Genomic DNA, 14,703 nt, shown 5'->3' with positions numbered 1-14,703 from the left:
CCCGCGCCCCTGCTGCACCCCCGGTTGTTACGCCACTGTGCCAGACCAGCCTGCTGACAATTTACGAAGAGGTAAGTAGAGATCTGGATGGGGGGAGGACGGTGGACGTAGTATATCTGGACTCTGCCAAAGCATTTGATACTGTGCCACATAAACGCTTGTTATACAAGCTAAGGGCTATGGGCATAGACGAATTAGTGTGCACGTGGATAGAAAACTGGCTACAAGAACGCGCACAAAGAGTATCAGTTAATGGCACCTTCTCAGACTGGGCTGAGGTCATGAGTGGCGTACCCCAGGGTTCGGTGCTGGGCCCCATGCTTTTAAACCTATTTATAAATGATATAGGGGAGGGAGTAAGAAGTCATGTCTCAGTGTTTGCTGATGATACGACTGTCTGCTCGTCACAGACGAGTGGACGAGTGGATTTTTCGAGCCCTGGTCATTATAGACCGCAGATTGAATAACAGCACGCAGTGCCAGGCTGCTGTGAACAAAGCAAGCAGAGTTCTGTCTTGCACTAAGAAGGGAATGTATTGCAGGGACAAGTCTATAATTTTGCCACTTTACAGATCATTGGTTCAGCCACATCTGGAGTATGCGGTCCAGTTTTGGTCACCGATACTCAGAAAGGATGTCTTTGAGCTGGAAAAAGCCAGAGGAGGGCTATCAAACTCATTAAGGGGTTCGAGGATCTGAACTATGAAACAAGGTTGTTAAAATTAAATATGTTCTCGTTGGAGGTTAGGAGATTAAGGGGGGACATGATTTTCATGTATAAACTATTCAAGGGTGACAGCAACCTTAGTAACAAACTGTTTACGGTTAGCTCCGTAACAAAGACCAGAGGGCACAACCAAAAATTGGTGGAAAAAAAATTTCAACATACAGGGGCAAGGGGTTCTTCACAGTTAGAGCGGTTACGGTCTGGAACTTGCTGCCGCAGGAAGTGATTTCAGCTAAGAGTGTGGAATCATTCAAGAGACTCCTGGACGAGTTCCTTGGAGACCATACTATACAACGGTACAGGTACTGCTAAGAGAAAAATCACACATGGACTCATATACACGCACACACCTGCTCATAAATGCATACACGCAATAGGTTAGACTTGATGGACTTATGTCTTTATTCAACCTCAAATACTATGTAACTATGTAAGAATGACTATTCAAGTTCTGGCATAAACCCAATCATAACTGTCTTTCTTGAAGAAGAATATCCCGCTTTTCAGCTACACTAGATTTAAAAGCTTTACATATGATCATATTCAGCCTGCTATTCCTAGATTTGGGGAGGTCACACAGTAGCAGGCTGACCATGCCAGCCTGGAATTTTCTTTGCCGTGCCACAATTCATGCACACAACCCTTACTGAGGCATTCCAAAGCTGCCCTGGACCACCAGGAAGATATAATCCCCCCAGCATATTTTGGGTGTGTCCCAAGAACTCCTTTAATCAGAATGACCCTGCAACAGCTCCATCACCAGCCTCCCAGGGAGTATCAAACCCACCTAAACTAGTATGATGTCAGTCCTAATATAAGGATGTGCAGAAATATCAGGGATGATGATAAAACAACAAAAGATACAATTCTATCGCCACAGGCACACAAAAAATACCTAGCAGGAAGTTTATATAACTTAAGTGAGGGGAAATGCCATTGTACAAATATTCTCTTTCTTATTGCTTCATTAAAACATTATTTGATTAATAGGGCTAGGCTTCTGCTTTCCCCTCCGAGGTCTTTGAAGGTCTACGTGAAGATCAATGAATGAGAGCACTCAGTGTATTTACCTATCCTTTCCTGCCCCTCGAGCAGTGTGCGGCAGCGAGATAGGCACCCTTGAGAGGTGAAAGGAGATTCGGATGCAGGCTGCGATTCAAAAAACCGGGATGTGATGTGATAAATCCCTAGCAAACAATTATGAAATTGCCATCAAATAAAGCTTTGTGTAGAGAGTAAACGTTGAATCAGTGTTTGATTTCCGCAGGGAATTAGGCTTTCAGGTCAGTTTGGTTTGTGACCCTGCAGCGAGGATGGCATGCGTCCCGAAATCACAGACTATATGAGCCACCTGCGCCTGTGTGACACAGCATCCATCACACCTGACACCAACTACCGATCCCAAAATGCTATGGTAATCAATAGCGGGTCAACATCAACTAGGCAGACACTGGTTTCCCTGCACGGAGCCAACCAATAGGTCACTGGCAGGGAAGGAAAAACCATATAAAAATTAGGGATATGCTAGCAAAACGTTCCAGAGGCATTATGGATTTATCAGTGAAGAGCAGTGAGAGTGTGTGTGTATCGCACATAATCATATATACACACACACACATATATATATATATATATATATATACATACATACATACATACATACACCTGCCGATTATCGTATGATAATCGTGGGAAATCCAGCGATCGTACAATAATCGCCAGGTGTATGGAAGACGTGCAACCTTTTCTACTGTACGGTCGCACGTGTTTAGTCTCCGAGCATGCTTGAAAACCCGCCGAGAATCGTACGATTGTCGGCGGGTTAGTGACGTTCACGGGAGACAAATGCCACACGTCCCGGTGTGCGCAAGCGCACACTGCCCGTGCGGCATTGGAGTCATCGGAAGCCCGCCCCTCAGCGGGGCGGGCTTTTGATGATCGCAAGTACGATCTGCCTGTCCAAGATGGGCAGATCGTACGAGCTTTTAATTACTTTACAACCATCGCACGACTCAAGCCGTGCGATGATTGTTAAGTGTATGGTCAGCTTTACACTGATGATTTGCAACATAACCCGTTAAAATATAAAATTTTGGACAACTCAAGTGCCCAGTGTACAGCTAAGACTTCTTGTGTAGAACAGGTGTCCCCAATGGAAGGTTCTGTTCTCACCTCTGGTGACAACTGTAAAATTTGCAATTTCCTAGCTGCTATAGTGGACCACAGTGTGTACATGCTGGCACTGCCGCCAACGTAATGGCTTTGTTATAGGCAGGGAGAGAATTAGAGCAGTAGGTGTTCTCAGTACTCCTGCCTTAAACCAGAACTATACCCACCAATTTAACTGTTTCCCAAAACAGTTAATCTCAAGAAATACCTCTAGTAATAATTTTCAAGGTTATGTGTGCTTTTTTCAGCTCTCGACCAAACATTTAGGCCCTCAAATGGCTGGTGCATAGCTGATCACATGTGCAGCACTATAGCAACTGTAATGCTGCCCACAATCCTATTTGTCAGGCAGGATTGTAAATCCTTGGTGTGAAAAGATCCTTACCAGCCCTTCAGCATTTGAACAACTTGTACTGTCTATGTGACAGCAGAACAAGAAACAGGGGGGGGGGAACTATTGTCACGGTGATTGGAATGACAGCAAATAACTTAAAGTAAGAGTTTGTAACCCTGAAACCATTCCACTACAAATGAGTTTTTATTTTTGTCGGTGTCCCCGTTGTCTAAAAGGGGTATGTTTCCTCATATTTTACACTCACTTCCTGTTGTGTCTCCAGGACAGAAATCCAGGGGAATGCTGGGTATACAATGATAGAAATGTTTCATTTACCTTTTGGGCCAAACGAAAAAAAACCCCCTAACAATCCCTTCCTGAGTCTATCGTATTTTGACAGCCTACCAGCTGTCAAAATACCTGAACAGTGCCTTCATGTAAGACCATGCCTAACGGCAGAGTCTCGACCGCGCATGCGCATAGGCCTGTTCATCACATTTGCCGGAAACGGCAGCTACTGCGCATGCGCGAGCGGCAGCTACTGCGCATGCGCGAGCGGCAGCTACTGCGCATGCGCGAGCGACAGCGACTGCGCATGCGCAAACGGCGCATGGCGCACAGGAAGTGACTTGCTCTGTCTGGCCTATTTAAGCTGGCCCAACTCCCAAGATCTTTGCTGAGTGGTCTTTCAGCTCCAGTGTGTTATCTCCTGTATCTTGCCTGTTGCTTGTTATCGACCGGATTCCTTGACCTTGCCTGACTGCCGCCTGCCTCCGACTTCTGCTTGTCCCTGGATTCTCCTTTGCCTTCTCCTATTGTACCCTGCCGCCCGACTGTTGCTGACCCTGGCTTGCCCGACTCCGCTCTGCTCCAGCCGCATCAGCACCTGCTTCCTACATCGCTGAAGACGGGCTTCGAGGACCTGCCCAGGCCCAGTGTCCTGCATCACCCGGCACCGGTGCTGCCCGTAGTTTCCCCACCTCCTGTCTCCACATTCAGGGGTGTGGAACTCGTGCTGCAAAGGAGGCCTCCCCACAACTCGGCTCCCCACCAGGTACGTGATACTTCATGATTGGATACAGCCGATGTTCAGCCAACAATTTTCCTCCCAGCTCCCTCACTTTTTCAATCAAAGTGTGTTGGACAGGAGCTGGCAGATAGGGTCACCCACTGAGCAAACTTCAGCAGGTTTATCAAAAATCAGCAGAAATCCGCTCTGTGTATTTCCAGCCTTAATCTCCACAGTCAGGAAACAGATGGCAATAAAAGGTTCTAACTAGAGGAGCACCAAAAAGAAAATTTCGAAACCCAAACTAAACTAAAATTTTAAAAAATGTCAGGCCGAAACGGAAAATGTTTTTTTTTCTAACTTTTTCAAAAATATTTAAATATTTTATTTTTTAGAACCTTTTTAATTTGTTTTATATTTTATTTTTATTTATATTACATATTTTTTTACTTTACTGTTGGGGGCTTCGGTGAGATATCAGGGGTCTTAAGAGACCCCTGATATTTCCTTTTTAAAATAGAAAAAGAGATTGAGGACACAGAATCCTCAATCTCTTTTTCTGCAGCCCGTTATAAATGAACAGGAATCATCTATGCTGAGTGTTCCTGTTCATTCATAACTTGTGGACATAGTATGTTTACCATGTACACAATCATGAATGAACAGAAAGTGTTGTAGATAGCTTCCCATGCATTCATAATTGGGGACAGTAAACATACTATGTCCTCATTTATTTACAAACACTCAGCGATCACTGAGCGGTGCGGGAGGAGAGCTCAATCTCCCGACAGCTGACTCCTCCCCTGCACTGCCGGCCCAGCCTCCTGTGACAGCTATCTCCGCTCCCACACCGCCACTCTCCTGATCTGTCACAGGAGGCTGAGCAGTGCGGGCGGAGAGACGTCGAGCGCTCACAGTGCTCTCCTCCCCCACACTGCTCGGCCTCCTGTGACAGTTTCTCTCCTCCCCGCTGGGACACAGAGCATTGCCCAGCGGGGAGGAGAGAAACCAGGGATGTACTGATATTTTGGGCGAAAGATGGCACTTTGCCAATATGTTTCGGCTGTCAAATTTTGGGTGCATCCCTGGAAATAGGCATTAACAAAGATGTGTGGGCAAAGCATATTATACTGTAAGATTTTTTTTTCTTTCTTCTATAAAATGTCCACTTTGAATTTGTGATGATTTTAAGAAGGGAGATCTATCCTACGCATACTTGTGAACTTGCAACCTAAGAGCATGTGTACCTACCTACCTATAATGCAGACAACATTGAGGGAATAGACATTCCAACAGCTGAAAAAAATCTGTTCACACAATTGATATAACCCCCCCCGATTCCCTTCCCAAGGTTTTGGTGTGCCTGCAAAACCACATCTACAAAAAAAAAAGTACAGATTTAAATGTTTTAATAAATTACTTAAAAGTTAGTTTCTTAAGGGCCAAGTAGTCAACAATTCCCATATTGGGAATGTTGGGCGTAGCATCTGACATCACATTGATCATTACGACCGACGGCTGCTGTCATTTAAAACTCCTGCATACACTCCTAAGAGAGATTCCATGCTGTTACCACTGCTTTTATGTGAGTAATTTTCTTTTAATAAATCATACTCTGTTTGGATGGTACGCATTATGGTGCTTGCTTTCTCTTTTTGGATAACACGATCCTACTTTTGACATACTATACTGAGGAGATCCACAGTTGGATAAAGATGGGAGGTTATTGTTTCCCCACTAAAGAAGTGTTATACAGATCTGTCTGCTGGCATAACATTATTGGAGGACATCTGCGATTGGAGTTGATGGCCCCCTCCCCTGGTTAAGAAGGGAATTTCCCGATTTGACCTTTTGTTGAGGTCTATTAATAAGGTGAGCACCCCTATATCTGGGGCGGTGCATTTGGTGAAGGAACAAGAAATATTCATCACTATTGCTGTTTATCTATGGACATTTCTTCAGCGTTATGAACATTTACAGACTTCACATCTGATTTATATATTCACTGACATTTGTTTAGGAGTCACAGATTCTTTTATTGTTTTTTTTTGTATTGCTCATTGTTGTAGCTCGGCAAATTCAGTTATTCAATTCCCATATGATTGTAGACAGTTGTCTCTACACATATGGATAACAAGCACACTCTATGATGGATAACAAGCTGCTTGGTCCTGAAGAAGCAAAAGTGATATGCATGGTCTCAAGTGCTGAAAATCCACTCTACGGATTCAATATATAGTTTTTGTAGATGTAAACAGCAGAGGCCTCCTACCTTATCCTGGTTCTCTTTGTTTCTGTAACACAAATTTGCAATCAGGCGAATAAGATGAGCTTTGAAGCCCACGGCGGCGTGCGTGAGGTCACTGCCCAGACTCGCAGTATGAGAAGAGGTGAAGATGTTCTTGCTTTGTTTTCCAGCGAGATGCGTCAGACGTAGTGTGTCTGCAGAAGACAAAAAGTGTTAAATAGGAAGATATTTGGTGGGGTATATTGCAATAGTGGCATTAGAGGCAGGAGGAACGGGACACGGCAAGAGGAACGGGGCACGGCAGGAGGAACGGGGCACGGCAGGAGGAACGGGGGAATGCAGAATCACAGAGGTCTCTACTCCCCACTGGGTGCCGGCTGCAGCGCTCTGTGTCCCCTCTAATGGAAGGGGACACAGACCACAGCATGCAGTGGTTCCCAGCGAGGAGGAGAAGGAAGGAGTAGAGCAGCGGGGGGGTGTTAGGGGGCTGGGGGGGTTTATTCAACTAAACGGAACCAACTAATCGATAATGAGAATCAATGACAATGATTCTCATTATCGATCATCATCGATTCGTTTTTGCAGCCCTATCTTAAAATTTCTAGTTTCTAGGTTTCAGTCTCTATAAACCAACTAATCGATAATGAGATTAGTTCGGACTAATCGGAACCAACTAATCGATAATGAGAATCAATGACAATGATTCTCATTATCGATTAGTTGTTGCAGCCCTATCTTCAAATTTCTAGTTTCTAGGGTTCCGTCTCCATGGGTTATATATATTTTTGGTGCATATTTATTTATTGTATACCCACACTCCTAAGAGCAGTCTATCTTCATATATTTATTTTCTATATTATGGAAAAAGAGACTTGTAATGAAAACAAAACAATCCATCAATTGGCAGATAATCTCTAGCAACATAAACTAAAAAAGCCCAACTCAAGCCAAAAGGTTGTTGTTTTTTTTTATTTTATTTTGTATTGGATACAGCAGGGGAAGGTTACGGGCTCCGTCAGGTTCTAAATGTGGTCGGGACAGCAGGAAGTGATGGAAAATCTCTCCAACAGAAACACAGACAAATTCAAATATACAAAATCAAATACAAATCATCAAAACAAAAAGTGAAGGGTTAGAATGTCTGACTATATCTGTGTCTTCCAGCCCAGGAGAATCTATCCTCCCACTTTATTTATGGGTATCCCAGGGCAGGAATTGAGGGAAAACCTCCCCAGTGGAGTCACAGCAAGAAAGATCTGGCAAAAATGTTAACTAAATCCAATTTGTTTTTAAAATGTCTGAAGTTAGGCTTTAAAACCTTTAGTGTCATAGATGAAAAAGATATGAAGCAGAATCCTAACAGCCATGGGGTATTAGGAGTGGGTACCTTGTAAGATTTTAAGATAGGGAGGGAAGAAAGAATAGCAAACCAAAAAAAAGGAAAAAACAGTAGAAATGGAAGACAGGTAGAAGACAAATGGAAAGAATAAAGCTAGCAAGAGGAAATAAAAGAAAAAAATAGGAAAAGGAAACCGGGAAGGGAAGGACCAAGGAAAAAAAAAAAGAAATGGAAAAAAGTTAGGGATAACAAGACTAAGGGATAGTAGTAGGAAAGGAGTGAGGATGTAGGAAATTAAGGTTGTAACAAACAAAACATCATATATTTAAACCTGACAATTAATCAGATTATATTTCCCTGATTCCTCCTCTCCCCATTCATCAACATGCTAAACACTTTTCATACCTTATTATAGACCTATTATAGACCTAGTAACATCTTCACTAGAACTCGGTTCCTTTTATATACAATGCAGGCAGATCATGGCTGATGGTATTTCTATGGACCATCAGGGTGCTGTACAAAGCTTCCAGAAAACATCACAGCATCCTGCCTTATACCTCCTCTCAAGACCCCTCAGCCCTGATGTAAGCAGTGGGCTGGCTCTTGGATCAGTGTCAGCCTGGAGAAGTGAAATAATAACCATATGTGTTGCTGAGACTCTATGACTGAAAGAACTGAAATCCAATTAATAAAAGGGGCGAGGCAGGGACAAAAGGGCTGCCGAGGAAAAGGCTAGATGATACTCAACATTTTCCAGCCAGGAACTGAGGTGGGCTATATCTGACGTGAAGCAGCTTCTGTGAATGTGAGAAGCTCACAGTGTGCAGTGAAATCAGAGGAAGCAATTTCAGTCCAGGAGAGGAGCCGGTACAACTGTATAAGACTGAAGGGAAGGCTGGAGTTCAGTTTTGAAAATGAAAGGGGAGGAGGCGAGGCTGGATGTCGAAAGGATCCAAGTTGCTTCACAGGGTTTGATTTGAAGACTAACACAAGGTGCTGCTCTTCAGCACTGCTGTTTCATTAAATACCTTTTTTTGGCCAGGACAGGTTCACTTTAAGGGTAAACTGCCTTGGCTGGCCAAAGTCCAAACCAATACAATAAAAACACACCATACAGTTTTAAACAGTATAAATGAAACCGCCGCATTATAAATGTAATATTTTGCATTTACATACCAAGAACTGTGTCCAGTAACCCTGAGCAGCTCTGCAAACAGGTCAGGTGTTCGCTGTCCGAGGTCATTTCACAGAGGATATCTAGGAGTCTCACTACAACAACAGCTTCCTGCTGAAACAGAATCATGAACTGAAATACTATCTGCACACAAAAATATGATGGCAGATGTGAAAAAATACTACAGTGACAACCTTACCGGCTCATCACAGTCTCTAGAACTGGCGAGTTTTAGCACAGCTCCACACTGATTCTGGAAGCATTCAGAGAGGAACTCCGCTACCTCCTGCAAGCTGGCCAATTCTTCTGCACTCAGAGGACTCTTGTCACTCACCTTTGACATTATCATCTCTAAAAGGACCACCCTACAGAAAAAGATTATAATTTTATTGCTCTGTAAATGGTAAAAGGGAAACGCTACCCTGGATAAACTGCTACAAAATGTATGGCACTTGACGTTTCTCTTAAGAACAGCTCCACCCAAAATGTATTTATTTTTGTTACCGTCCAGTTCCCCAATATTAAGATTGGGAGACAGGTAATTTGTGCTCTCGGCTTTTGAGGATTTCATATATTTCTATGCAGAAGCCATAAGAGCTGCCTTTCTCAGCCTTTTTTAAACATTTTTGTTACCTAAAAGGAACCTTCGAGTTGAGTTTGAGGTAAAAATGATAGCTACAGCTCATGGTACTTTAATGTGGTCATTGGGAGAGGTGCCCCCTTCTATTGGTGGTCACCTTTAACTTGGTGCCTTATCACTAGGGATGCACCGTTACGCGTTTTTCAGTATCGAGTACCGATATTTTTTTCTAAATACCTAAAGGGAAGTCCCATTAAGGAAGACGGGCAACGTGTAATGACTCGCCAAACCAGCTTCCCGATTTCCATGCTCCCTCGTCACCAGGTGACGAGAGAGCATGGAGTTGTCTTTCTGGCCAATCAGAAATCCGGGCACAGTGTAATGACTCGCTGCCCGGCTTCCTAATTGGTCGGGCCAGTTTCCCAACCAATCAGAGAGCCAGGAGGCGAGCCATTACATGCCGCCCGGCTTCCTGATTGACCGGGAAGCCAAGTAACAAGGGAGCATGGAGCCGGCTTCCTGGCCAATCAGGTAGCCAGTCAGCTGTAATGACTAGCCACCTGGCTTACTGACAATGGAAGTTCCGGTATTGGGATAAATATCGGAAGCATTTGGCTTATACTAATACTGAGTACTCACCCAAATACTCAGTATTAGCACCGACATTAGTATCAGTATCGGTGCATCCCTCCTTATCAGACTGATGGCCAGTGGAGATGGGACCCTTAGTATGGTGCTCAGTAGAGAAGGGCCCCTTAAATTGTTGGTGGATAATGGGAAGAATGTCTCCTTTGATGTGGTGGTCAGTGGGAGAAAGACTGCCCCCTTTACAGGCACATCTAAAAGTATCAATTGTTAGTGAAAGACGAGAGGAGAGGCTCCACTAGTCCCATACCACTGGATCTGTCAAATGACATGTGCCTTGGAACTATTCAGACACCATCAAGCTGGAGTTCAATCATCCAGCCCATAGAAACCTCTGGAGGAAACCTAGGCTTCCATGGAACCCTGTTTGAGAAAGGCAATACTACAGGGTGCAGGCTAAAATATTTCTATGGACCACTGGATTTCTCCTGGGAGACTTTTTGCAATTGATAATATGATGCATTGTTATAAAGTACATTTTAGGTGTACACTTTGTGTTACATTCAGGCTTATTGCTGGTCATACATGTAGAAATGAATGGGCTATTTTAACCACAATGAACCAGCCTTTCATTGCTAAAGCAATCACAAGCAACTGAACATACAAAGGCAACCAAACATTGAGAACATTATTCAACCAGCAAACTTTGATCAATTGGAATAGTTTTGATATATTAGAAGAATACTAGTTATCAGATAGCGATGGAAAATGATGGAAAACAGAAAGCAAGTCAAACAATCTGATGAAAGCAATTGGATAGTCCAACAAAGTTTCTTCAATTTAAATTCCCAGTGGCCAATTTTTGATTATTTATTAAATTCTTTTCATTTCGATTGAAAATCCCAAGATAACCGAGACAGAATGATCAGACTGTCACACTAAATCAGCCCCACAACAGTCTAGGAAGCTTGCTACTGCGATTTAAACAATGCACAAAGATCAAAGTGTTCAGAGTCATAAGAACATCGACAAAAAACAGGTTTTCGGAGCTCTATATCTTGCTAAGGACACATTGTTCCTCGTATATTGGACGCCACTATATATTTAGCTGTTGGGCTGGAGTTGTCTTTTAAATTGGCTAAACCTCACACACAGCAATGGCGCCAACCTGGATCCTGTAATCTCACAAAAAGCCATGCCAGTTTGTGGCCAACATGTAATGTTTAGCAACCGGTTTAAAACCATTACAGGCACGGAAGCGTGTACTTAGGGAACTCGTGCCAGTTCTCAAACCACAATTTTTAAATGACGGCAAACAGGGTGCACATTGCGGCGGGCTACATGCATCAGGTTACTCTGGTTTGCATGGCGTTACCTGTCAGAGTGGCTCACACTGGCATAAATCTGTTTCAGCAGCTCCGGGTACCTCAGGAAGCGGTCTGTGACAATCAGCTGCCTGCAGAACAAAGAGGATAAATCGACATTGAGGAAGAATGTCATTCAGGGTAAAGATCACAAACATAAGAGCTAGTCCACCAAAAATTAATCGTTCAGTGATTATCAGATGCTTACGAGTTTAACTATCTAATGATCTCTGATATCTCTTTGTATCTCCAGTGGTGAGCTCTTTTCGTATAAAGCTGACATCCAGGCAAAACAAATATCATCTAAAAACAAGGAGGCATGTATATTTTTCCTTGAATCTTGGGTCTCTTTTGCGGATTTGTTTAAGATTTCTTCAGCAATACAGCGGGAAACAATTTCAGCCACATTTTGCCTCTGTGCATGATTTCCCTGTAAGATAGACTGGTACTGTATTTTGTTTCTTGCAAGGGTGACTGGTCTTGTATCCCCATGTAAGTTTCTACAGGTAGTAGAAGGGGCTACCGAGTCCCACAGCTCTGCTCACTGCAGTTGTGATGTCACTGTTGTTTGCAAAGGCATCTGGTACACACAAAGTGGATTTATTACCTTTGTGGCTATTGAGCAATATATTTAAATTAAGGTTTTTGAGCACATAGTTCAGCCTTAAGCAGCAACTATTGAACAGAAACTATATTATATTTTGAGTGCTGCTTAAAATTGGCATTAAATACCAATAACAAATAAATTATTACGGCAGTGTTTACCTTCCCTTTAAGAAACTTTTTTATGTGACTTATGGTTTTACAGACTTGCTCTGCCATATTTTGTGTTTTTGTATTAAATACATATATTTGCAAATAGCCAATAGATAGAGCTCTCAAAGGCTCTGTGCCATTACTCTGTCTCTCTAGACTACTGCTGAGATGAGATATTAGCTACACTGTTAGCAGTAAGTCAATTTATAGAGTCGCGTTAATGTGCTAGTCTTTGGGGACTGAAAAGGCAAGGGGATTAAAGAGCAGTAAAGTGCAAGTACTTTGTAGCATTGGAAGCAGAGTCTGCATATGCAATAAACAAATACGGATTCCCCCCTTACTTACTAATCATAAATACAAATGGGGGTTTCCAAACATTAACACACATTGATCAATTTTTTTTATTTAAAAACAAAATTCAAAGAATATACATTCCCTTTAAGTAGTGGTCTGTTCTGCTTGAAAGATTTTAAAGGGGTATTTTTAGATCCATATGTGAACCCTGCTGGGATTGGACAATGAAAGAGGAGCAGCCCACTGATCAGGTCAACCCCCTGTCTGCCCCTGCTGTAAGCATGGTCACTGTTACCTGTAAGTGGTGTCATTCATCTGCCTCTGCTGTGTAACGGAGCTGTGCTGCGTGGCAGAGTTGTGTAAATCCCAGGACTGAATGGGCAGAAATACAAATCCTTTGGCTGGTAGGACAACTCCCTTATATGTATTCCATATGTGTATTTAGCCATTTGCCTGCAGTTCACTTTATTAACAATTCTATTGAAAGAAACTGAAAAGCTATCAAAGCAAGACATAGGGTCATGCACTATGTATGCCAACTGAAACCTACCCATCACTGATTGTGTTAAAGAGAAAAGCCCAAAGTGCAGATAAAGTGTACAGGTGTGTAGAGGCACGATCCTGCCCACAAAACATCTGTCCTGCCCTGTACAAGCAACTGGCAGTTTGTAAAGCTCAGTCATTTAACTATGCCACTTTGTACAGATTTATTGTCTTGGAATGATACAGAGCTAAGAAGCAGAATCGTTTGCAAAGCCAACATTTTATTTTGTGGCTTAATGAGTAACTAGAATATAAAAGCCACTTGTGGTGGGGCTCAGAGGAAACACGCACAAGTGGTCCAGAAGCTGGAGATAAGCCGCTGTGATCTACCATTTAATACACCAGGATTAATATTCTTTCATAGATAAATGCTAGGTTCTGCCGCCTGTGAGGTTTCTGGGAGCTTTGAACTCTGTTTGGGCTATAAACAACTAATGGAAAATTATAATGAAAATAAAAGCTGCTCTATTCTGTAGAGGACTTTGGTAACGAGCACAAAAGAAAGTCCTATAAATCTTTAGTTATGTAAGCAGGCTTAAAGGGAACCTGTCACAGAAACAAATCTGCCTTGCTGACGATGTGGTCTAAAGTGGAACGATGGTCAAATAAGGACACCTTCTGCTGCCCTGCACACTTTGCTTGAAGATTTTAAGAGAAGCCATGAGATAACTCTACTGAATGAAATGGCTACTCCAGGATTCCACAGAACCTATGAATCAGAAGAGGGAGCTAGAAGGGACTTGGGAGTGTTATCACTTTTCCTCCATCTTAGTCCTCATTCACATGAGTAACAGGCGGCCCCTACAGATCCGTGCATGGCCGTATCGGGCTGCACCCAAGAAGGACAGGTGCTGCGTGTGATTTGTACGCAGCAGCCTGTTCTTCTCTATGGGAGTACGTGGCCGTACGCTCACCCGAACTGCACGTCCGTGTGGGTGCGGGTGTCCCTGTTCGGATGCAGACAGGATCCAACCTGGCAGTGTACGAGTACAGACACCCGCACCCACACGGACATGCAGTTTGGGTGAGAATAAGGCAGCGTACGGCCGCATACTCCCATAGAGAACAGGCTGCTGCGTACAAATCACACGCAGCACCTGTCCTTCCCGGGTGCGGCCCGATACGGCCATGCATGCAGCACGGATCTGTACGGGCCGGCTGTTACTTGTGTGAATGAGGGCTTAACAGTAAGTCCAGGATTCTTCGCAAATACTGCATGGAAGCACTCAGTTTTTATTTTTCTATTTCCCTGAAATCCCCCTGCTTTGCAGCCTATATCCCCAAACTAGCTACAGTAAGCAAGCAAGCAAAGCAATTTTGAAACTGGTCTGCACATGGAAAGCAAGGGAGGTTTCAGGTTGTATTTGTAAAGTTGCTTGGCATCTATATGTATAGCGCTAAGAAGTTTTGCCGTTTATGCAGGATTTTAGCATGCTAAAGCGGTACATTGTTTTTCATGGCAATTTGTTGTTTTATATTGTAGGCCTGTAATTCTTAGTAAATCTTAGGAATAACTCACTAAATCTGTCCACACAAGAGTCCAGTAGACATCCCATGTATGATAAAGTTTTGAAACAC

General features: G+C 43.2%; 1 protein-coding gene across 1 annotated transcript in view; it reads right to left on the bottom strand.

Annotated features, from left to right (window-relative positions):
- ATXN10 (ataxin 10) overlaps positions 1–14,703 on the bottom strand; it is an 80,121-nt gene that overhangs the window by 32,333 nt on the left and 33,085 nt on the right. The window contains exons 6-9 of the mRNA XM_018564076.1: positions 11,544–11,620; positions 9,203–9,368; positions 9,006–9,114; positions 6,512–6,681 (exon numbers count right to left, since the gene is read on the bottom strand). Coding sequence (XP_018419578.1) covers positions 6,512–6,681; positions 9,006–9,114; positions 9,203–9,368; positions 11,544–11,620 — 522 coding nt within the window. The remainder of the gene's footprint in view (positions 1–6,511; positions 6,682–9,005; positions 9,115–9,202; positions 9,369–11,543; positions 11,621–14,703) is intronic.

The sequence above is a fragment of the Nanorana parkeri genome, unplaced genomic scaffold (assembly GCF_000935625.1).
Source record: "Nanorana parkeri isolate BGI_ZX_2015 unplaced genomic scaffold, ASM93562v1 scaffold720, whole genome shotgun sequence".
Lineage (NCBI taxonomy): Eukaryota > Metazoa > Chordata > Amphibia > Anura > Dicroglossidae > Nanorana > Nanorana parkeri.
Note: the sequence above shows the minus strand (reverse complement) of the source record. Positions and strands in the feature narration are given on the sequence as shown.